A 25,454-nucleotide genomic window follows, 5' to 3' on the forward strand; every position below is an offset into this window, starting at 1 on the left:
GGTACTGAATTCAATACCAGTCATGATGTTTTAAGCAGGGACTTTAACCTGCATATATAAGTAAATGCTCTAAATGCAGACTTGACAGCATGGGATGCAAATCTATTCAACTGCTAGTTTTAGTGTCTTGAGTCATATTGAACAAAAATAAAGTTAAAGTTGCATTGCCGTAAACAATATAAATTTCACCAATTATTTAAGATTGCTGGAGAAAAACCCTGACGTTGCCATGGAGTCAGTTGTTCAGCTAGCTCAGCTGTTGACCCCAGCCCAGAGGGCAGAGATCACCCGTGTGCTCGCCTCCCTTGATACCTGAGATGCCAGTTTTAGCTGTAATAGATACACAAGGTGTTTTTACATGAGGGACCTGGGCCATGAATTTACAATCACTACCCCACAGTTCAAGGAGATCAGCAGTGTTCAATAGTATAGACGCTTTTCCTAATCCGTGCCATGAAATCCAGGGTCCAATTTGTAAGATTGACAAACAAAGGTTTTTCCCATATGCGCTAAGGGTATAAGTATAATGAGTAGATACTTTGCAAGTGTCAGAAATACAAGTTCAAACAACAGTGCCACAATAAAAGGAGACAATGTTCAGTAACTTGTGTTTCACACCATAGACATTACAGTCATACAGTTATATTGAAATCTGATGTATTTGTTGAGGAAATCCTGGAAGTGAATTCCAACTGTATCGAAATGAGTCAGTTTTTATACACAATCACAGATCAAAAGTCATAAATGAGTTGTGTTCTGGTATTCATATACATGTATCATCGCGTAATAATATATTTTGTATACGTAATTTTTGTATTTCAAAAAGATTTTCATCAAAATCTGCCTGTATATTGAGTACACATTATGTAATATAATTGGAATCTTTACATAAATGTAACTGATTAACATACATGTATCAGAATGTTTTATTTTTCTGTTTTATCTTGATATTTGATCATGTTTTGGGCTGCTTTAACTACTCGTACATTTCAAAGGTGCAGAATTCTTCCTAATGGAGTGACTCTTACAGGGTATTGTCAAGAGCTAGTCTTATGGGTATCATGGGCTCATAGAATCATGATACAAATGTATTGTGTAACAATAAGTACACATTCTGGCATATGTTAAAAAAAAAAATCAAAGAAAAATCAATGTTTGTGGCTAAAACAAAAAGTCTCTAGTGCATTTTCATTTTGGCCCTTGCCAGGGTTTATTTTTGTATTTTTGACAGCTGGGCATGTCCCTGTAGTTTTCATTGCTTTATATTGATAGTGTGTATTTGATTTTAATGTATTTCTAATTGTTAACTGTGTTGGGGTTCATATTCCATATTTATATTTGATGACCATAGTTATACATAATACTGTTCTTCCATTTACAATGTATTTATTTTGACTGTTTTAACAAAGTGTTCAATTTTCATGCCAGAATCACCTTTTTGTAGTAATCCGGTCACTCATGTGACTGGTCAAGTCTGTGTATTGACTGTGTTTTATTTGAAGCAAAATGAATCAAACTTACATGTGTATATAAATCTACAAAAAACATGAATTTTATATCATTTTAAATCCACTACTTGACACAGGGTCAGCATTTTACAAAGTGAAAAATGTTCTGTCATTACTCATGTTATAATGGATTTTCATTTTCAGTGTGAAGGGCTATCCTGGATGTATTGGGAACTTGAGTTGTTTTGGTAACATTTGAAAGGGTTTGATGTGAAGAGAAAGAGTATGTAAAAAACAAATTTACAAAACATACCAGCTTTTTAAGCCTTGAAAGATTGCCCAATGGGTCATTTCACGTCGGATTTCTGCTGAAATAATGAACAAATACACACACTCTCTAGGGTTAAAAACCAAGAAGCAATGCCAATTCAAATGATATTAAAATTACATGGAGACATCAGGCATTTAAATTATGCATTAAATTAAGGATCGCCAAGGACTCGATAAAATAATGAGCTTTATTGTACATCCAATACCTTGAATGTTTTAAAATTATTTCCTTCAAATGATTAATAATTAGTAATCAATTTTTTACATATCTATTTTAAAAGATTCTAAAAAGTTAACTGTTTTTGGGGGTTATTGTTTTATTTGTTGTTTGTATTGACATTCGAGTTTGCTTCAAATTTAAATCCAAGAGACCCCTAAAATAGTCTTCTAATAAGGCAGTTTTGCTTCTGCGACAGGGTGCTTCTCCCAGTGGGAGGCCTTCAGTGGCCCGTCGCTGAATTGTGTTAATCCCTTGAGCTGCTAGGTCAAGTGCATTCCTATTACTGGGAAGGCAAGTGCATTTACCATTTGCTTAATGAATGACTGTTATCCAATCTTTAGTAACAACTTGAATGAACTGTAGTTGTAACTTACATGCCTGTTTATACTAGTGATTTGTTATAGTATTTCTATTACTGATTATTCTTGTTAATTTTGTTATTGATATTTTAGGGATTAATATTATATTTATTTTACATTATTTTTTTGTGAATTGTAGCTCAGTATGAACTTGTGTTCAGTGATTATTTATCTTTGGTAGAATTGAAAGTTAGGGAACAGGGACATGGGTCAATTTGGTCCAGTCACCATTTCGGCCCGGGTCTAATTCAGCCCACATGTACTTAATTGTTTTGTTTTATTGAAAAAATTGTGTAAGTTATTTAAAAAAACTTTCTTCAAAACAAATATCATGCAAAAAATAAACAAAGAAAGACTGAAAAGGACCAAGCCAAATTCAGTTGGCTGAATTGGACCAGGCCGAAATGATCACGAATATCACATAATTACAAATGTATAGACATTTATTTTTCTGTAGTTTTTTTTCACTATTTTCTATTTATTTACAGTTGGTTTGCATGTTTTTTACACTATACAACTGTGATATTGTCCGTCAGGTTATCCCACTGTTACGTCATATACATGTACATTAATCAAGAAAATGTCTCATCCTGCAAAAGGCCATAATAACTAGTGTTTAAGTGCTATTCATGATTCAATGACACATTGACTTGTAATCTAGAATTATAAAGTGTGTAACTTTTGTAACAGACCTTCTTGGTGCAACCACGGACCTATGGTTTATACATGCACATCTAGGTTCGTAGTGCAAGGTGCTTGGCCAAACGTTCTTATAGACACTTGTGCTCCTATATATGTATGACATATAATGTGATGTATAATTTCGTAAATAAACTTCACGTACATGTATTGTGGTTCCAGCTTATCAAATTCTAAAAAGAAATGATGATATGACGTATTTGTAATTTCATAATAAATGATTCACAACTTGCATGTATTCTTTTTTCTTGTTTTTTATGCCCCGAGAGCGATATATAGTAATCCGAGTGTCTTGTCCGTCCGTCCCCACTGTGAAAATCCGTTTCCGATCAATAACTGAAGAACACTTAGACCCAGTGACCTCGAACTTGGTAGGTAACCGTAGGCTGGTACTGACCGGTAGATGAACCCTATTGATTTTGAGGTCAGTGGATCATAGGTCAAGGTTGTGTCGACCTTCAGCTGAAAATGTTTCCGATCAAAAACTGAAGTAGGCTTAGGCCCAGATGCATGTTGACATTCACTCCATCTTTCAGTGACTTATCATTTCTATGTACATACTCTTGTCTGTAATAATATTTAATTTCATGTGAAAGTATGAGAGGTCATCAGGAAAAATGCTATATACTCGAGGCTCAAATACCAACGTCTATCTGTCCAATGAGGCATTTCGGGGGCATTTGTCGCATTCCTGTGACCGGTCTTGCTCGTCGTGTTTCTTTCTGCTCTAGCCACTCCAATGTTTTAATGATATATGAATATCAATATGAGTATCGACACTTTGTTTATATCAATGTTCACCATCTATTGCTTTTGAGGTCAGTGCGTTAAAGGTCAAGGACGTGGATACTTCGAGCCAGAAAACCGTTTCCGATCAATAACTGAAGAACGCTAAGGCACAGAGACCTCGAACAATGTAGGCGCATAGTTAATGACCAATAGTTAAACCCTATTGATTTTGAGGTCAGTGGGTCAAAGGTCAAGGTTGTGGTGGTAATTTCAAACTGAAAATTCGTTTCAGACCAATAACTAAAGAAATCTTAAGCCAGACTACTAATGGCTGCAAAAACCGATTTGTAATTCAAAATGCATTATAATCGATTGTCAAACATTTTGATCCCCAAAAGACAATTATCAGACGTTTCGTACACTGTTTGATTTTTTGATCGAAATCACTGTTAAACGAAACAAATCCACTGGTAGAACGTGCTAGGAAACAGTGTTTCAAAGATTTATCCCTTGTTAAAATAATTCATTTCAAAAGTTACTTAAGTACCCTGATATTGAAATAATACCATTGAAATTTTAGTCTTTTTGAATAGCATGTATGCTGTATGAGAGTCAAACCTGCAGGAGGTCAAACGAAGGACAAGAGTAATGATGTCACAGCCGTGGTTAGCGTTCCAGACGACATAACCTTGCTTATATTGATGCCATTTCAATTAAACTTCAATTACAGTATCATATTAGAGTCTATGCCTACAACCTTCACGTTTTCCGGTAAACGGTCAAGATAACATTTACATGCTAGCGATCAATTCAATAAAAACGGATTATGAAGCAAACTTTTCTATGAAACTTGATTCCAAATTAGATATCAAATTAGATATCATATATCTGTGTTCCCGTGAAAAGAGTGCGTACAATTAATTGGTTCTTTAAGAATAAATGAATAGTCAGGGGTTTTGTGGTTCGATCAAAAAGCTAAGATATTAATTCCTTAATGCCATCAGGGTTAATCCCGTATATTATGTATATTCTCGCAGCCAGTTAGCCAATGCTTTAGGTTTCTCCCACATAATAGTAGAAGGTCATTGTGCGTTGTTACTCTAATATTTATCTTGATTGACAAAGCAGGTATTTATGATTTTCTTTTTGAATACATCGAGACAATGTCAGTATGTCCTGTTACATGTTGGTACTTCAGACAACTTAAAAGCCTTTCAATGCTGTTTTTATGCCTTGACTGGGTTTTGTCATTTCCACAAACACATCATTCGGGTTTACCGCGTATGTAATACTTTCAGTACTTGATAATGTTGTTCTAAACTTGATCAAAATCTCACTGAAAGTTGCGACATTTACATGAAACATGTATCGTACGTATGGAGGCGTGTATCGAATATACTGATGGTGTTATGCACCAGTCAATTGTAACCACGCCCCCCCCCCCAGGTCCGGGGGTACACCGGGGATAGCCGGGGAAATGGGCCGTGTTTTTACCTTGCAGGTGGCCCCGCAGTTAAAAAGTGTCAAATGTCTGATCAAGATCCTGTGATTCGTGGCTGGAAATTTAAACTTTTATTAAAATTTGTAAAAACATTTATTTAATCACGACAACAATCAGATATTGTTCAGGAGGCGTCCCGATCCAGCCGTTTCCAGCAGAATTCGTCCCGATTATCCCGTTCTCAATCCGATTCTGATCCGATTTGTATCTTTGTCATGGTAAAAAACGACAAAATCTGTCCCGACAGCGTCCCGATTCTCCCGAATGCGATCCGACAGAGATCAGACAGTGACCAGACAATGAACCGACGCTGACGGAAGACATCCGTTAGAAAACCGTTTCACGTGATAGTCCCGTGATGGTCCCATCCTATAAAAAATCGTGCGACGGCGGATTCTCTTTCAAGCCTCAGCAGTTCTACAAAGAGCATCGCCGTCAGTTATTGGCAGATTGTCTCCATTTAAATTATAAATATTAAACCTAATTATCATAAGGTTTAAGTTACTTCACTATGCCAGCTAAGAAGAAGCCTGTGCCTGCCATGAAGGAAACTGCAAGACAACCAAGGAAAAGGAAGCCTATTTCTATTTCTCCTATGCATTCACCTGCTGAAGAGTCTAGTGGTGATGGTGAGCCAGTGGAAGAACTCCAGCAAGTCCACAGGTGAGACTGAGCACATTACCATTCCTGCAGTGGTCACCACAGTTGGGACTACTGCACCTACTTCTACAGTCACGACTATTACACCTACGGCTTCTACCTTAATAGCTAATTCTGCTTCTCCAGATCATGCCCGTTCCACAGGACACTGACCAGACAACACAGGACATTGTTACGATTTTGATCCGATACAGCAGAATCTGTCACGACATAGTCACGATTGTAATCCGACTAGACAAAATCGGCTGAGTTTCCCGAATGTTACGGGACGCACCTAACTGTCGGGAGGGCTTGGCCGACCTCTCCGGACCATTCCCGATCCGTAGGACTCTGTTACGAACATATACGACTGCGTTCAGACAATGATAGGACATTCCAGATCATTGAGGATAGTAATCCGACTTTTTCGCTTTTCGTGTCGTAGCGCTGTCTGATCTCAAACGGGAGCCATAATCGGCACTGTGTGAACGCCGCATTACCTAGGGTCCCTGGGGTGCGGGGGCATTTGGCGGGGATTTTACCGTCTGTTCGTCCCCGCATGGCGGGGATTTTACCCGGGGTTGGCTGGACCGAATGTCAATGTCCCCGCTATTCCCCGGACTTTGGGGGGGGGGGGAACGTGGTTACAATTGACTGGTGCATTATCATGTAGATTGTTTGTTTATTTGAGTTTATCAAGGTCTGCCCGCGCGTAATTGGCTGCATCATGGCTTGACCCCGCTGTGACGCCATCACGACTTAAATTGTGTTTAGATGCCATAAGTGACATGAGATAGAAGTGACATAGCGTATATACTGACGGTGTTACCATGTTGTATGGAAGTGTACATACTGGTGTTTTTATCAGGTTATTTGGAAGCGATTGTTGAGTTAATTATAAGGTTTAAAAATACGTAGATGTTCGGTATACTTGTTTTTTTTTATAAACAACTTCAACGTTTATAAGCGCAGAAACATACAGAAAAAAATCTACCTCGCAATCATTTAAAGTCAGTGATATTCTATGTACTGTTGGTGCGTTTTTGTCCCGTTTTGGTTGGTCCGTTATAACAATGGCCCCTTTTTTAACTCACTTCGGGTTAATGACTGGCAACCTCTCTTATATATCTGTTAAATAAATACGGAAATACGCCGTGGGTCAAGTTAAACATGTACAAAATATATCTTACATCAATTAATTCAACATTAAAACCCGTCCATATAGCAAACGATCGGTCCTATTGAACAGCAAAGTCTGAATGAAACGTTATAACAATATTGTTTAATGAAATTTACGATAAAATTCATTGAGTTAAATAATTGTGAAGTGTCCGACATGTTCGCCAAACTTACCATGACAAGCAACAAATATGAAGTGATATTTGAAACTTCTGAAAATCATAGATCTACCATGTACAACAATTATACTCTCACTGCAGCACTTCTAAAATACACATGTATAACGTACTTGTACTTAACATATATTTTGGCGCTTGGTCTACTCAACTTGTTCTATATTTATTTCTTGCTTAGATTCAACGTCCCACTGACTAGCAATACTATTGAGCACATTCTGTCTTGACTGGAGTTTTCTCAGCCGTTCTTGCCTCACAATTTCATGAGCATCTGATGAATTCTCCTCCTGCATCTTCATAAGACATCTCTTCCGCGCCACCCGTGAAAATGTCATGGCCGCGCGTACCACTTTTGAGATTGACACAAGTTTGCAAGACGACAAAGGTTTGTCTGCCGTGATCTCACTCGCGACTTTGTCCTGTTCTCGCGATATCTCGTCAATGTCAGCGGGAATACCAAGCGAGATGCTGGGTCTATGACTTGACACGATTGACCCGGTTCTGGACATTGGCATGCTGATGATGCTGGACGACTCTGAGTTACGACGAGATCGTCTACTACTGTCGGCATACGATGAAAGGTCAGAATTTGAGTGTTTAAAATGGGATCGAGGGTTATGTGGAATATTGTTAGCTGATCCTGAGTTTGCAGAACGAGCCCGTTGCAATTTACTCAGTAATTGTTTCTGGAACTTACGTTTTAAAGCTGCCGTTGACTCGGAAACCTTTCTGGCACCATAAGATCTATAACCATTATCAGATTCATTTTTCAAACTAGTGATTTCGTCTGCTGCATTGTCATTAAAAGTGTCGTCTGCTTCGTCGTCTTCGTTTCCCTCTTGTACAGGACACAGGGTACTCATGGATGCAATGCTTGGCTCTTTTTCTGCTACCCCACTCTGTGTGGGAGGTTTCAACGTGTCTAGATAATTATTGATCATTGCTGGTTTGTCAACTGGACGGTTGTCCAACAGTTTTTCAAAGCTCTTGCCAGTTTTTATGTAAGTGCTATCCTTGGTTATAAGGAACCGGGGCTCATTGCCATTACCCACCGTCGCTGAAGATGGTCTGGTTGGGGCCGCGGAGCGACTAGAGGAAGGCCTCAACCTTGGTTGTGCAGTATGCGGTCTCGTACGCTTCTTTTCACCGGAATCGAATTCTTTATTTCCGTTGGAAAATTGCGGAGAAGATTTGGATCTTAATGTAGTTGTTGCACTAACCGGTCTACTGCTGGAGCCATGTTTGCACACTGAAGATTTGTAACTCTCAATCACGCCAGCTTCCCATCTCTTTATATCAAACTTCTCATTGGCATCTTCAGGGTTATGTTTTAAAATATCCGTAGGTGATGTTTTATCACTCGCTGTAACACTCTCAGTATCATTATCAAGAAACACGTCATCGTCTAAATCCTCGTTCTTCTTCAAAGGAATCACAATCGCATTATATTCCGAATTCTGTTTTGGAAACACTTTCTTGCGTTTTTGCTTTTCTCTTTCCACTTCGTGGTTCTCTATGAACTTCAACAGCTGCCTCTCACACTCCCTCCATTCTATCAACCTCTTGTTACTGAGCTTCAAACCTTGCATGTAGCTTGGACACTTCTCGTAACTCGTATCTTTCTCATTTCTAGGCGGAATTCCAAGATCGCTGGCCCCAGACGTCTTTATAACGCCCTTAAACGCCTTAGTGATGCTGCGTTTTTCTCGGTCAATGTCATAATTCAAGCGTACCGTCTCTTTCTCAAAGTGCCGCGTGGTAACACCGAGTTTGTGTATCTCCAGGCGGTTTTTCCGCTCAGCTCTGATGAACTTCTCGGTGCTCATTTGCTCAGGCATTGTTCTTACACCTTACATCTAAAAGAAAGAAACATATGTATTATTATATATCTATACTTTAATATAACCCATACGTATCAAAGTTTATAGTTTATACTAATGTCTTTAAGCTCCACTGTGAGAACCGCTGAAAGTTAATGTGAATCACTCCCAAGTCCACTTCCTGTATACGAGCCAGTGCCGGGGTTCTTTTTGAGAGAACATGATAAAGATTCGTTGATGGGTATTGAACACACAACCTCCTTGGTTACTGGGGAACAACTTCACCACTCTCAACCTCGGTAATTGCTGTATTGTCAGATATACACAGAAAATACCATTGTTATTCTCTCCGAAATTGATGTTTTTAACGTTCCATAAATGATGCCTTTAATTTTCCAGAGAGACAAATGTAAATCAATAGTGTCAATATATTTATATTAGCCTTACACTGGAACGTCCCTGAACAATATCATCAATCATCATCATCAACAGACACGTTGTATAAATTGTTTATATTCCAAGTGTGGCCAGCGCCTTTTATATAAGCGCTATGCCTATGGCCACCGAAACAATCATGCTAATAAACGTCAATATCCACAAAAATCCATTTCAAGTATCATTATTAAACATAACGTTTTCATTTCACACGTCATACTCAAAATTATTAGTACTGGACTTAAGTTCCTATTTGCATACAAGATTATTAAATCCTTTTTGCTTTTCCTGGGAGCAATACTTGCCCCTTTGATTGCCTACTTGACACTTAGCGAAATTCCTTCTGTAATATTCGATGAGTCATTTTACTTACTTTAATTTAAATCGTATTTGAACAATTAAAAGCCGTTGATTTTCTGCTATACAATATTTTAGATCAACATTTTAGCAGGATATGTACAAAGCTCAATTTATCCTTTGTTCGGAGATTTCAATATTTGCTAAGTTTTTAAGGATTTCACCATGAGACAGGCAGTACGATTTGAGGACACTTTAATGAGGCCTAAGCCTTCACATTTGTAATGCTTCGTAACAAGTTACGGACAAGTGTTGGACATATGTCTAGGTTGTTTTTTCGATAATCGCCTCAAAACACGCACGAATTGATATAGTCCGAAATATATGATTAATGATTATTTTAGGTAAATAAAACGATTTGCTTGAAGGCAATTACCAATCTTCTTTAGATAAAAAGATTAATTTGACAAATATAAAATCTATATTTAGTGAATATATACCCATAATAGTTATATTTTGCAAACTAGATACCAAAAAATGATTATTTTAGGTAAATAAAACGATTTGCTTGAAGGCAATTGCCAATCTTGTTTAGATAAAAAGATTAATTTGAATTTTTTTTATCTATATTTAGTGAATATATACCCATTACATTTATATTTTGCAAATTAGATACCGAAATAATGATTGAACTTATGATTTGGCAAACAAGATATCCAATTAAACCCCAATTAAACCCCAATTAAAACCCAATTAAAACCCAATTAAAACGACTCATGTATGAACAACGTGTATGATTTTATTATTTTAGAAACTTGACTTAACTTTAATAAAATGTCCTTGATTGCTTAAAATGTTATTTCAAGGTTTTTATCATGGATAATGTTTGATTATAAAACATAATTATTATAAACCCTTCAGAGATAGGAGACCTGAAAATATCAAACTATGTTGGGTTTTGTTACGCAGTTTAAAACACCATTAATGAATATTATGAACTTTATAATAATAATAATAATTTTCACCCACTTTGTAATATAGAACAACCATGATTTTTAAATCATATGGTAGATGAAGTTGATATAAATATCAAACACATCAGCTTATAATATATGACAACAATGAAGTACTGACCGGGTTTCCAAAATAAAGATACGTTGATTTTAATTCCAGCAGCAGATCTGAACTATTCAACCAGCAACACAATGCGTGAAAACATTCCGATAGTTTTGTCGTTTTAACCAATAAAAGGTGGCAGAAAACATTAGCACATTTTGTCTTCAAATAATTGCAAGTGTGCCAATATTGATATAGTGAATATTCAATACAATGGGAGGAAATACCGTATATGGTCAAATAAAGAAACGATTGATCACATTACATGTCTGAAATATGCATTAACACATTCCACTTAGAGATAAAACATCTCTATTGTTTTATGATTTTTTATAAAAAATTTTTTTATTTAAAATAGAATAGTTTATTTGGATTTATTTGTATTTAAACATACAGTTCATCATCCATCAACATGGTTATACATATAAACAATGGGCAATATACCATTTAGTATTACATCTAGAAAACGTAACACACATATCAAATGTATACTATTACTACGGAGAAAATGCGTCAAAACATATAATTATGTAGATGTGGTTGTACGTAGACGTTTTGATGTTCCATGATTACTGCTAACGCTAGACATTTAGCGTAAAAATATATACATTGTACGAAGAAATGGCTATATAACGGACTAATTAAGCATTGCTACGCCGTAGTTTGGTAGGGACGAATCTTGCTAGACTACCTACACTAGAATGTTGGAAGTCACAAGCAAAACTAGTAACGCCCTACGAATTTCGGTATTCCATAATCAAATCTCACTTAATATGGACACATTGACCGAAAACAGTAGTCATGACAAGCTTAAGAGGCGCCGTTATAATTATCGTCACCACCACAACACAAATATCTCCATATTCTATATTAACACAACAAGGACGACGACGACAACGACGACGACAACGACGATGATGATGATGATGATGATGATGATGATGATGATGATGATGACGCCGACGACGACGACGACGACGACGATAATGATGATGATGATGACGACGATAATGATGATGATGATGACGACGACGACGATGATGATGATGATGATGATGATGATGATGATGATGATGATGATGATGATGATGATGATGATGATGATTATTCTGATGCTGCTGATTCCGATTATGCTGATGATGCTGATTCTGATTCTGATTCTGATGATTACACGAACGATCTAAACGGATTTTGTCGCTACCGAAATTCGGCCATCATAAGTAACGCAATGATCTCAGAATTCCACAGCATTTCATGAGCATAACATTAATACCTTTAAAATTGTCTATACTTCTGTGAGTTCAATTAAGTAATTACGGTACCACTGAGTTTATAGAACGTCTTTAATATTAGCTTTCTGAATAAATAATGACTTTCTTTCAAATGATATACCCACATGCGACCCAGTGTGTTTCTTTTCACATAAATGATAAAAGCCGAGTCCTTCTGACATTCAACCTCTGTTAGATAATAAAGCTGATATTTATTTTTGCCAATAACACTTGTATCATAAACAATTTTAATATTTTTTGTTATGAATGGAATAATGAATACTCAAACTTTATTCGTCCAATATCTCTTATTTTCATCATGCAGGTGTGTTAGATTATTAAGCTGTTTATTATCATTTTGGAGCATTTAAATGTCGACTCTTTTCCACAATGAAACGAATACTCAAAATATACTTCAATATTTGTAGACATTAATGTTAGAGAAGAATATTTTTTACCAATTTGACACTGCCATTACAAAGAAATATGTTTTGTAAACATTAAACATTAATCTTCGTGTTGGTATGTTTAGAAATTTTCGGGCTTTGAAAATATTCTGCTCTCTTATTTAGAAACAGTTTTACATTAATTTCCTTAATGTACCAATTAAACTTCAAACCCGCCATCAATTATGTTCAGGGTTGTGGGCTTTGATGTTGCTCTAGAGTGCATGTTCTGGATCTACATGTATATCTATATCTATATCAGCGCTTGATAAATGTCTTCTCTTACGTTTTTTGCTTACGTGCGTGTAACTAAACACTTGCACCAAATCTTTTCTCGAACATATGTATATACATTTGAAGGCACATTGCCATGTTCACAAAAAACACCTAGTAATATTCAGCTTAACATACACTCTTAGGGACGGGAACTAGGTTATTGTACTGTTACATCTCCGTTATGTTGCCATCCCCTCATACCACTACCCCATTCACAGATATACCAACCCCCGACTAACTTAACCCCACTCACAGACAGACCATCTTTGTGTCTTCACTCTGGTGCCATCCCCTCATACCACTTTACCCCATTCACAGACATGCCAACCCTCGACTTACTTAACCTCATTCACAGACAGACCATCCTGGTGTATCCGCTCTATTGCAATCTTCTCATTCAACTTAAGCCCATTCACCAATAGACCATACCACTGCACCCCATTCACAGACACACCAACCCTCGACTTACTTAACTCAGACATACCATCCTGTTGTCTCCACTCTGTTGCCATTCGCTCATACCACTTTAGCCTCATTTACAGACACACGATCTTGAAATCTCTGCTCTGTTGCCATAAATTTGTTCCACTTAGACCCCATTTACAGACAGACCAGCTTGGATCTCCACTCTGTTGCCCCCTCCCCCTCCCCATTTCACTCAACAACATTTACAGACAAAACGATGTGGGCACATTTCCCATAGAGCTAAGTTTTACCACCAATATTAAACGACCAGTAACATAAAACCACCAACTACATCAAAGCACCAGTAACAACAAACCACAAGTAACATTAAACCACAAGTAACATCAAACTACAAGTAACACCAGACCAACAGTAACATCACACTGCAAGTAACATCAAACCACAAGTAACATCAAACCACAAGTAACATCAAACTGCAAGTAACATCAAACCACCAGAAACATCAAACCACAAGTAACATCAAACAACAAGTAACATCAAACTGCAAGTAGCATCAAACTGCAAGTAACATCAAACTGCAAGTAACATCAAACCACAAGTAACATCAAACCACAAGTAACATCAAACTGCAAGTAACATCAAACCACAAGTAACATCAAACCACAAGTAACATCAAACTGCAAGTAGCATCAAACTTCCAGTAACATCAAACTGCAAGTAACATCAAACCACAAGTAACATCAAACCACAAGTAACATCAAACTGCAAGTAACATCAAACAACAAGTAACATCAAACCACAAGTAACATCAAACCACCAGTTACATCAAACCACCAGTAACATCAAACCACAAGTAACATCAAACTGCTAGTAACATCAACCCACAAGTAACATCAAACTGCTAGTAACATCAAACCACAAGTAACATCAAACCTCAAGTAACATCAAACCACAAGTAACATCAAACCACAAGTAACATCAAACCTCAAGTAACATCAAACTGCACGTAACATCGAACCACAATAAATTTCAAACCACCAGTTACATCAAACCTCAAGTAACATCAAACCACCATTAACATCAAACAACAAGTAATATCAATCCGCAAGTCACATCAAGACTTAAGTAAAATCAAACCACAAGTAACATCAAACTGCTAGTAACATCAAACTGCAAGTAACATCGAACCTCAAGTAACATCAAACCTCAAGTAACATCAAACCACAAGTAACATCAAACTGCACGTAACATCGAACCACAATAAATTTCAAACCACCAGTTACATCAAACCTCAAGTAACATCAAACCACCATTAACATCAAACAACAAGTAATATCAATCCGCAAGTCACATCAAGACTTAAGTAAAATCAAACCACCAGTAACATCAAACAGCAAGTAACATCAAACCACAAGTAACTCAAACTGCAAGTAACGTCAAACTGCAAGTAACATCAAACCACAAGTAACTCAAACTGCACGTAACGTCAAACCACAAGTAACATCAAACCACAAGTAACATGAAAGCACAAGTAACATCAAACCACCAGTTACATCAAACCACAAGTAACATCAAACCACCAGTTACAACAACCACCAGTGACATCGAACCACAAGTAACATCAAACCACCAGTATTATCAAACCACCAGTTACATCAAACCACCAGTGACATCAAACCACAAGTAACATCAAACCACCAGTTACAACAACCACCAGTGACACAAAACCACCAGTTACATCATTCCGCAAGTAACATCAAACCACCAGTAACATCAAACCATTAGTTACATCAAACCACCAGTTACAACAAACCATCAGAAACATCGAACCACAAGTAACATCAAACCACCAGTATTATCAAACCACCAGTTACATCAAACCACCAGTTACATCAAACCACCAATAACATCAAACAACAAGTAACATCAAACCACCAGAAACATCAAACCACCAGAAACATCAAACCACCAGTTACATCAAACCACCAGAAACATCAAACCACCAGTTACAACAAACCACCAGTTACATCAAACCACCAGTTACATCAAACCACAAGTTACAAAAAACCACCAGTAACATCAAACCACCAGTTTCATCAAACCAACTCTAACACCAAACCACCAGTAACATCAACGCACCAGTAACATCAAACCACTGGTAAGATCAAACCACAAGTTACATCAAACCACAAGTTACATCAAACCACCAGTAACATCAAACCAGCAGTAACATCAACCCACTGGTTACATCAAACCACCAGTTACATCAAACCACTGGTAACATCAAACCACCAGAAACATCGAACCACAAGTTACATCAAACCACCAATAACATCAAACCAGCAGTAACATCAAACCACCAGTTACATCAAACCACTGGTAACATTAAACCACCAGAAACATCAAACCACAAGTTACATCAAACCACCAATAACATCAAACCAGCAGTAACATCAAACCACCAGTTACATCAAACCACCAGAAACATCAAACAACAAGTAACATCAAACCACCAGAAACATCAAACCACAAGAAACATCAAATTACCAGTAACATCAAACCACAAGTAACACCAAACTGCAAGTAACATCAAACCACCAGTGACATCAACACGGTAGTTACATGAAACTACCAGCAACATCAAACCAACATCAACGTCAAACTAACAGTAACATAAAACCACCAGTATCATCAAACAACCAAAACATCAAACCACAAGTAACATCAAACCAAACCACCAGTAGCATCAAACCACCAGTAACATCAATTTTTTATAATTTTTATTATTATTATTATTATTATTATTATTATTATTAATTTTATTATTATTATTATTATTATTATTATTATTATTATTATTATTATTATTATTATTATTATTATTATTTTGATTATTTTGATTGTTTTTATTATCATAATGATGATGATGATGATGATGATGATGATGATGATGATGATGATGATGATGATGATGATGATGATGATGATCATGATCATGAAAAATACAATATTTTAATCACATTGTATTATTAAATACTTTAAACATGAAAACATGACTATTTTGTACAAAGCGCATGAGTAATGGAAACTGTATTATTATAAGTTCAACTCTTGGTGTACTTACTGTGGTAAATGTAATGGATGTTACTCCAAGAAATATAAATCTCAAACAGAACAATGTCACAATGTTTCTAGCTCGTACCCACTTTCCAAACTTTGCGCGAAATGAATCTGTTACGATCAAAGACCACTTCAGAAATCTTGAATAGCTGTCTTCAAATAATTAATCGCAGGATTTTGATTAATCCCACTTAAAGAAAAAAACTTGTATTTTACCCAGTGCCGCTATGCCATATATAAACATGTTAATGTTGTAAAGTACAAAGCAATTAATGACCTTGGGCTTGGTTTTGAAATAAATTACAGACAAGAAACAATTTTATTCCTTTCGCGTTTTGTTGTATTTTTATATGATCATATAATTATCTATTGATTGAAATCTTTCACAGTGTAACGTTTGCGTAATTTAAGCTGTATGAATAAACCAAATGTTTAAAATCAAATAAGCTAAAAAGGTTAATTGCAGCATACCTTTTTTTTTAAATCTAAACTTGTCAGACTTGAGCTTTGGCAAATGTAAAATATTGAACGCTACTTGTTTGTTTTTTTATGTTATATTTCCCCTGGATGAAACAGACGTTTGTGTGAAGTTTGGTATGGTGAGCACAGTTTAAACTTGTATACTCCTGAGATAAAACATAAAACATGATTGCGACTGTTTGAGAGGTACACCAAAGGACCTCATATTGAGAACATTCCAGCTTAATCGGTTGAACGTAAACGGAACTCGAATGTTATAAAGGCCTTGGAGGGGAAGCAACCGGCATTAACCCCTTTTTCCATCGAAAATTCCTCGGTTGGACGGTTTACAATGTCAGAATTCTTGACATTTAACTACGCTGCAAGTAGATCGCGTAATATTGTCTATTTGTCAGTTTAACCTAAGGATATTACTCTTAGGAATATTAATAATTTATTCAATGATACACTTCACTGGGAATCAGTTTGAACTTAGTAATAAACTTTTCACGCTTAAACACTACAATTAATTAATATTATTATTTATTACACGAACTACTTCTTCTGACGTACCGGCATATTCGACGGGAAATGGCCGAGGAGTTCCGATTGTACGGAACGGAGGCGTAGATTTCATATATTTACTCAAAAACATTCCGAGTTGGGATCGAACCCCCGACCCCATACGACGGACGCGCCTTACAACGACATATACATGTTCATAACCGACTGAGCTAGCCGAAAACAAAATAGTTATGTCGCTAAGCTATGGTTGTATGGACCGAACTGTCAGCATAGAACAGTTCCAACCTATCGCAGTCTTTCGTTTTCCTGAGCAACGCATTTAAATTTTGATATTTTCAATATGTTAATTATTCCAGGTTTACCAGGATTTAACCCTAATCCGGGACTATTAACACAGGCCGGGACGAGTTGATAGATTGTTATCATGTCGGCGATAATTTGTCTAACACTGAAACAAGCCGGCGCTAAATATTGAAAATACCACTGATTAAAACTTTCACAACAGGCCTTGCTTTGTTCAGGTAATTTATTTCAAACCAATTTTGTTGGCAACTTCTGTCTATCAGAAAGCAATTTCAGGGGATTATAGCAATTAGTTTTACCTTCTTTTAAAATTTCCCCCATATCCAAACTGTATACTAGCGAGGTAGAACACAATGCTCGGCAAAACAATTTCAACACTCATTGTTTAGATTATTTTTGAAAACTAATAAACACAGATTTCAAATCAATACATACACATGTAGAACAAACATAAAGTTTGAGTGAAAAACCTTTACCTACTTACTAAGTAATGAATTTATAGAAAATAATTATTACTGATAACAACATTGTAACCGTGTGCTTAATGGCTGAAAACGTACAAATATTTATTGATTGGTGAGTCCTAAAATATTTACAGTAATCAACTATCGTCTCATATGGTAGAAATGCATTTTTTCTGCACATTTCTTTCAAATTAGGCACGGTATCCTTCATAAGAACCACCGTTTTCAAAATTCATTCATCCTTTAAATCCGGTAAATTAAAACAAATATATTAATTGTGGTAAATCTTATTCATGGGATCAAGCGAGCATCTTTAAGTATTGAAATTGATACCTTAACGACGAATTTTTGCTGTGAATTGTCAGCGGCATGTTTTATATCATCAGTGGTGTCGAAAATGATATGTTTATTCTGAAACGGATTTATTTATGAATTTTCTAGATATTTTTAATGCCATCGTCGAATTTCTTGTGCCGCAAACCCTTAAAACTTCAACAACCCCAGATTAATACATTGACTGTCACTGTGCTATGCCTTCCAATGTATTTCATAGTAAATTGTTAAAATATATACTGCTTCAGCTTGAAGTATCCAACCAGCACATCCACTCCTTGCCCTGGGTAAAATTGGGCCGTTTGTTCAGAACTTGGTTCTAGATAATTGCGTTGTTAACCTCATCGTTGTTAACTTTCAAATCGCTCCTGCTCTGGTAATTTAACGGATACACTTGTTAACTGCTGTATTTCCCCCACAGGATTTAAGGCTATAGTTTCAGCTGTACTCGTTTATATTCATATTGAGCACACCGTCAAACATTTCACGTTTAAAAGTTAATAACGATGTCGTTAATCACGTTGTTAACTTTAACAGTTCTGAACACTCGGCCGAATTGTAATGCAGTTATACTTACAGTACAAATACAACCGGAACTCGCTATGTCAAAGTCTTTGGGACCCTGGGAAATACTTCGAGATAACGAACATTCGATATAACCAATATACAAAAAGAGTATAACTTAACCCAACGCATTCTAAAGAAGTTCTACATAATCAGAACATCGAGATAACAGAGTTCGACATAGCGAGTTTGGACTGTACTTGGTTCCTCAGATTAAGGTTACACGGATACAGAAGACTCTCCGTCTTTCAGTGGCCTTGAGGGTTGGAAATTAGACAAGAGGCCATTTATCCAGTCACGAAATTGAGATAAAAAAAGAAAAAGTCAAACAGTCGACGAAATTAAATCAAAACGATGGATTGCGAGGGTCGTGAAGTTGTGATGAAATACATAATGCAACCATTGGAAAAGAGTAAAACAGAAAGCTATCATTGAGAAGATCTTGAATATTGGGTTCTTTAGTATTAAACTTATTGATATCAAAACAACTCGGATTTAAATGTTCACCATGTTAAGCCACGGTGAACAGAATATTTGTCAATAATTAAACCATGGTGGAATTTTACACACTATTTTCTTAGTAGGTTTTCTAAATAATTATGAAACTTTCAATTTAATAAATTTCATGATTTGCCTTTTTCCCATACATAAAAAAGGATGTCCGAAGTAGGAGAGGGTAGAACACTCAAATAAAATAAACATACACCAATATAAACTTAGCTTAATTCTAACTAAAATTAACCATGTTGAACTCTTAGCAGCATGAAAAATATTATAGCACAAATGTTAAAAAGCATTTGTTTGTTTTCCGACATTTTAAACATAAAATGAATGTATTGTTTTCTGTTTAATCAACCACACTGGTCGCTAGTGCGTCACTGTTCCATTAGTTCATTTTCAAATGTTTAAACAAAGACATATAGCCGACAATGTACACATTGGATTATCAACATTTGTTTAACACCGCCAGAAGTCCATGAAGTCGATATCTAATAATTTGCTTCTATTCGTTCAACACCGTCCCATTAACAAGTATTAATTCTTCAAAACTCCTCGTTCTTAACCTCTATGCGTGTCTCTACTTTGTTTGAATGACTCCGAAAATGTCCTTAGTCACATGATAAAGAAAATGCTGCGGATACACACACGTATACGTACTCCGACCCTGGGGTGGAGGGAAAGATCCAGGAATTTAAATTAAAGGGGGGGGGGGGGGGGGTAAGTAACGAAAGTATCCTTTTATTCGCCCCTCCATCAGCACCGAAATCTAAATAGTTTAAAATGCTGGCGGGGGGGGGGGGGGTGACACCCACTGACATATTAATCGGTGGAGTTTGTTTTAATGCATTTATATATAAGTGGACACAACCTTGAACACGACTTTTTCACTATCCAACGCAGTTATCTCCCATGTCGCAATAAGAGGCGTACTGGCGGGCGGATGGCGTCCAGAATGTTACTCGATCAATAACTTTAAACTCGAAAGTCCAATAATCACGAAATTTGGTTAAAATAGATAGATAGATTCTTTTATTCCTCCAACAATGGAGAGCATTACATATTTATAACATACAATACACGAATATACAGTTGATATATAATGATAGGAAAATGATATGCATGACATCAATTTCAGGGTACACAACAATACAAAGAATGGGAAATAAATGACATGTCCCTACATTACACATCGTCCTGCATTTTAGATAGAGTTATGACATATCAATCGGTGGAGTTTGTTTTATTGCATTTATATGTAAGTGGGCACAACCTTGAACACGACTTATTTCACTATCCACCGCAGTGATCTCCCATGTCGCAATAAGAGGCTTACTGGCGGGCGGATGGCGTCCAGTATGTTACTCGATCAATAACTTTAAACTCGAAAGTCCAATAATCACGAAATTTGGTCAGAATGTGAATGGGCATATTTTATTGGACGATCTGGTGAACAAACTATATCACTTGGGTCACTCGAGAGTAATCGCCATTTAACTATTCAAAATACATAAAATCGGTCAGAACAATAATTTAAGAAGCCTTTAAATTGTCAAAACATCACAAAATTAAATTAGAATTTACATTGGAGATGTTCTGTACATGTTCGTTAAAGCTGCACTCTCACAGATTGAACGTTTTGACAACTTTTTAAATTTTTGTCTGGGAACGTGCCAATTTTTGCGAAAATGCATGGAAACCAGTTATATAAGACTGCTGACAAAAAATAAATCGCAGATTTTTATATTTAAGTTCAAAAATTGATGTTTTATGCATTTTTCTTAAACGGTTTAAGCCATAAAAAATATTTTTCGAACGGAAATATGAAAATCTGCGATCTGATTTTTTGTCAGCAATCTTTTATCATTGGTTTGCAGATATTTACGCAAAAATTTGCTCATTCCAAGACAAAAAATAAAAAAAGAGTGCAGCTTCAAACGGCTATATCGCCCAAGACACTCGAGAGTATGACCCTTACTTTTGATTAACTGTATTAACTATTAAAGGTATCCGCGTTCTAAATTTGACTCAAGGAAAAAACCAGTTACCTCCAAACTTGGTGTCCTTAAAATATACATCCAGGTTAAGATGTTGATAGATAGAGATGCAATTTAACTCATTGACTATTGTAGTGTTTGAGAAGTGTATACATGTATAATACAACATTATTTGAAAAAAAAAAACCACAACAAACTTTGTTTACTTAAATGCATGACAATGTGGGCAATGTTGTCTACAGATAGTTGAATTGTTTTTCATATTTTTCGATACTGTACTGATTCAGTTTTATTATTTGAGAAACATTTCCAGAACAGTTGGGTTAGTTCACAGTACGTTCTCCTTTACTCCAACCTTAAACACCGTGACTTGCATTCTTATATTTAGAATAGTTTTTGTATCTTTATTGTTTAACTTGTTATCTATCAACAAGGGGCTCCTTCGTCTAGATTTTGTTTTATCTACATGACATAGTTTCATTTAATTATCAATGTAGACCGTTGATATACATTGTATATCCGTGTGTTGTTGCAATTCATTCTAGTCTTCTGTTCAGACTGGCCTGTCCCCGCATTCCCTTGTTGCTAACAATCCGTGTGTTGCGGCAATTCATTCTAGTCTTCTGTTCAGACTGGCCTGTCCCCGCATTCCCTTGTTGCTAACAATCCGTGTGTTTTGGCAATTCATTTTTGATTTCTGTTCAGACTGGCCAGTTCCCATATTCCCTTGTTGCTAACAATCCGTGTGTTAAGGCAATTCATTCTAGTCTTCTGTTCAGACTGGCCTGTCCCCAACTTCCCTTGTTGCTAACAATCCGTGTGTTTTGGCAATTCATTCTTGATTTCTGTTCAGACTGGCCAGTTCCCACATTCCCTTGTTGCTAACAATCCGTGTGTTGAGGCAATTCATTCTAGTCTTCTGTTCAGACTGGCCAGTTCCCACATTCCCTTGTTGCTAACCATCCGTGTGTTGTGGCAATTCAATCTAGTCTTCTATTCAGACTGGCCTGTTCCCACCTCCTCTTGTTGCTAACCATCAGTGTGTTGTGGCAGTTCATTCTTAACCTTTGTTCAGACTGGTCTGTCCCCACCTTTCCTTGTTGCTAACCATCCGTTTGTTGTGGCAATTCTTTCTTAGCCTTTGTTCCGAATGGCCAGCTCCCACCCTCCCTTGTTGCTAACCATCCGTGTGTTGTGGCAATTCAATCTAGTCTTCTGTTCAGACTGGCCTGTTCCCACCTCCTCTTGTTGCTAACCATCCGTGTGTTGTGGCAGTTCATTCTTAGCCTTTGTTCAGACTGGTCTGTCCCCACATTTCCTTGTTGCTAACCACCCGTGTGTTGTGGCAATGCATTCGTGTCTGCTGTAATGACTGGCCTGTCACCACCTCCCCTTGTTGCTAACCATCCGTGTGTTGTAAAAATTCATTCGTTTCTTTTGTTCTGACTGGTCTGTCCCCACCTTCCCATGTTGCTAACCATCCGTGCGTTACAGCAATTTATTCGTGTGTTCTGTTCAGACTCGCCTGTCCCCACCTTCACTTGTTGCTAACCATCCGTGTGTCGTGGCAATTCATTCTAGTCTTCTGTTCAGATTGGCCTATCCCAACTTCCCTTGTTGCTAACCATCAGTGTGTCGTGGCGATTCATTCTAGTCTTCTGTTCAGACTGGCCTGTTCCCACCATCCCTTGTTGCTAACCATCCGTGTGTTGTGATAATTCATTCTTGATTTCTGTTCAGACTGACCTATCCCCACCTTCCCTTGTTGCTAACCATCCGTGTGTTGTGGCGATTCATTCTTGATTTCTGTTCAGACTGGCCTGTTCCCACCTTCCCTTGTTGCTAACCATCCGTGTGTTGTGGCAATTCATTCGTGTCTTCTGTTCAGACTGGCATGTCCCCACCTCCTCTTGTTGCTAACCATCCGTGTGTTGTGGTAGTTCATTCGTGTCGTCTGTTCAGACTGGCCTGTCCCATCTCCCCTTGTTGTAAACCATCCCGTGTGTTGTGGTAATTCATTCGTGTCTTTTGTTCAGTCTGGCCTGTCCCAACTTTCCCTTGTTGCTATGCATCCGTGTGTTGTGGCAGTTCTTTCTTAGCCTTTGTTCAGACTGGCCCGTCCCCAGCCTCTCTTGTTGCTAACCATCTGCTTGTTGCGGCAGTTCATTCTGAGCCTTTGTTCAGACTGGCCCGTCCCCACCTTCTCTTGTTGCTAACTATCCGTTTGTTGTGGCAATTCATTCGTGTCTTTTGTTCAGACTGGTCTATTCCTACCTTCCCTTGTTGCTAACCATTCGTGTGTTGTGGCAATTCATTCTTGGCCTTTGTTTAGTCTGGCCATTCCCCCACCTCCGCTTGTTGCTTAACATCCGCGTGTTGCGGCAATTCATTCTTGGCCTTTGTTTAGACTTGCCAGTCCCCGCCTCCCCTTGTTCAGACTGACCAGTCCCCTCCTTCCCTGGTTTAGACTGGCCAGTCCCTCCTTGGTCAGACTAGCCGGTCCCCCTCCTCCCCTTGTTCAGACTGGCCAGACCCTCACCCCCCCCCCTTTGTTCATATTGGCCAGTCCCCTTCTACCATTGTTCAGAATGGACAGCCTCCACCTCCCCATGTTCAGACTGCCCAGACCCCACCTCCTCTTGTTTAGACTGGACAGCCTCCATCTCCCCTTGTTCAGACTGCTAAGTCCCAACAATATTCCCTTGTTTAGACTGCCAAGTCACCACCTTCCCTTGTTCAGACTGCCCATTCCCCACCTCCCCTTGTTCAGACTGCCCAGTCCCCACATCCCCTTGTTCAGACTGCCCAGTCCCCACATCCCCTTGTTCAGACTGCTCAGTCCCCACCTTCCCTTGTTCAGACTGCCCAGTCACCACCTTCCCTTGTTCAGACTGCCCAGTCACCACCTTCCCTTGTTCAGACTGCCCAATCATCACGTTCCCTTGTTCAGACTGCCCAATCGCCACCTTCCCTTGTTCAGACTGCCCAGTCCCCAACTCCCCTTGTTCAGACTGCCCAATCGCCACCTCCCCTTGTTCACACTGCCCAGTCCCCACCTCCCCTTGTTCACACTGCCCAGTCCCCACCTCCCCTTGTTCACACTGCCCAGTCCCCACCTCCCCTTGTTCACACTGCCCAGTCCCCACCTCCCCTTGTTCACACTGCCCAGTCCCCACCTCCCCTTGTTCACACTGCCCAGTCCCCACCTCCCCTTGTTCACTCTGCCCAGTCCCCACCTGCCCTTGTTCAGACTGCCCAGTCCCAACCTTCCCTTGTTCACACTGCCCAGTCACCACCTTCCCTTGTTCACACTGCCCAGTCCCCACCTCCCCTTGTTCACACTGCCCCGTCACCACCTTCCCTTGTTCACACTGCCCAGCCACCACCTTCCCTTGTTCACACTGCCCAATCATCACCTTCCCTTGTTCAGACTGGCCTGACTCTTGGTTTGTTTCTTTAACATAAATAGATCCACTATCGTAAACTATGTTGCATGTTGTAAATGTATCTGACACCGTTTACTCTATTAATAACTACCAGGGTATGCATTGCTTTCATCGTGTTTTCGATTATTTCGTTAGAAAATTTAATGATGAAGGCTTTCCTTTGCTGTTCCCATCAGCAAGGTTTTTAAGTTTTCTGCCTACTAAATATCTCTTTTTTTGGTGGTGTTTTCTAGTTCTCTATTTTTCTTTATCTTATTCTAATTTTATAGGTTTAAATTCACTTTTAAAAATTACGTGAAACGTTTTTCGTCATTTTGTGCATTTTTTGAAAAGCCCAATTTCAATACATGTAACACATAAACAGTATCCATCAGCATA

The 25,454-nt window shown here is 37.9% G+C and overlaps 3 protein-coding genes across 10 annotated transcripts in view; 2 read left to right on the forward strand and 1 right to left on the reverse strand.

Moving 5' to 3' along the window:
- The window catches only part of LOC128238740 (acetyl-CoA carboxylase-like), a 47,633-nt gene extending 44,345 nt beyond the window's left edge, over positions 1–3,288 (forward strand). For 5 of the 6 annotated variants that reach the window (XM_052954941.1, XM_052954939.1, XM_052954942.1 and 2 more), the window contains one exon: positions 202–3,288. In XM_052954941.1, coding sequence (XP_052810901.1) covers positions 202–316 — 115 coding nt within the window. In that variant the 3' untranslated portion in view covers positions 317–3,288. The remainder of the gene's footprint in view (positions 1–201) is intronic. The other variant, XR_008261761.1, reaches the window with a different exon arrangement.
- A 3,612-nt stretch (positions 3,289–6,900) lies between these two features.
- LOC128238983 (uncharacterized) lies at positions 6,901–16,662 on the reverse strand. Of its 3 annotated transcripts, XR_008261801.1 has the most exons (3): positions 16,492–16,662; positions 7,279–9,136; positions 6,901–7,053 (listed from the first exon to the last, which is right to left on the reverse strand). XR_008261801.1 is itself a non-coding variant. In XM_052955372.1 (2 exons), exon 2 carries the CDS (start codon positions 9,116–9,118, stop codon positions 7,424–7,426), a length of 1,695 nt encoding a protein of 564 aa, XP_052811332.1. In that variant the 5' UTR covers positions 9,119–9,136; positions 16,492–16,662; the 3' UTR covers positions 6,901–7,423. The 3 variants fall into 3 exon arrangements, 2 of the variants coding, with proteins under 2 accessions (XP_052811332.1, XP_052811333.1); XM_052955372.1 differs by having other exon boundaries at positions 6,901–9,136; XM_052955373.1 differs by lacking the exon at positions 16,492–16,662 and adding an exon at positions 10,967–11,057 and having other exon boundaries at positions 6,901–9,136.
- LOC128236979 (uncharacterized) lies at positions 14,887–25,090 on the forward strand. Its single transcript, XM_052952145.1, has 2 exons — positions 14,887–14,982; positions 24,341–25,090. Exons 1-2 carry the CDS (start codon positions 14,887–14,889, stop codon positions 25,088–25,090), a joined length of 846 nt encoding a protein of 281 aa, XP_052808105.1.
- The last annotated feature ends 364 nt before the right edge of the window (positions 25,091–25,454 follow it).

Source organism: Mya arenaria, chromosome 6 (assembly GCF_026914265.1).
Source record: "Mya arenaria isolate MELC-2E11 chromosome 6, ASM2691426v1".
NCBI classification, from domain to species: domain Eukaryota; kingdom Metazoa; phylum Mollusca; class Bivalvia; order Myida; family Myidae; genus Mya; species Mya arenaria.

Bases quoted from the DNA above. Each gene is read 5' to 3' on its own strand.
- LOC128238983 (XM_052955372.1), bottom strand. From the start codon at position 9,118: ATGCCTGAGCAAATGAGCACCGAGAAGTTCATCAGAGCTGAGCGGAAA.
- LOC128236979 (XM_052952145.1), top strand. From the start codon at position 14,887: ATGAAAGCACAAGTAACATCAAACCACCAGTTACATCAAACCACAAGT. The intron at 14,983-24,340 runs GTAACATCAAAC...TCCCTTGTTTAG, and splicing joins CCAGTGACATCGAACCACAA to ACTGCCAAGTCACCACCTTC.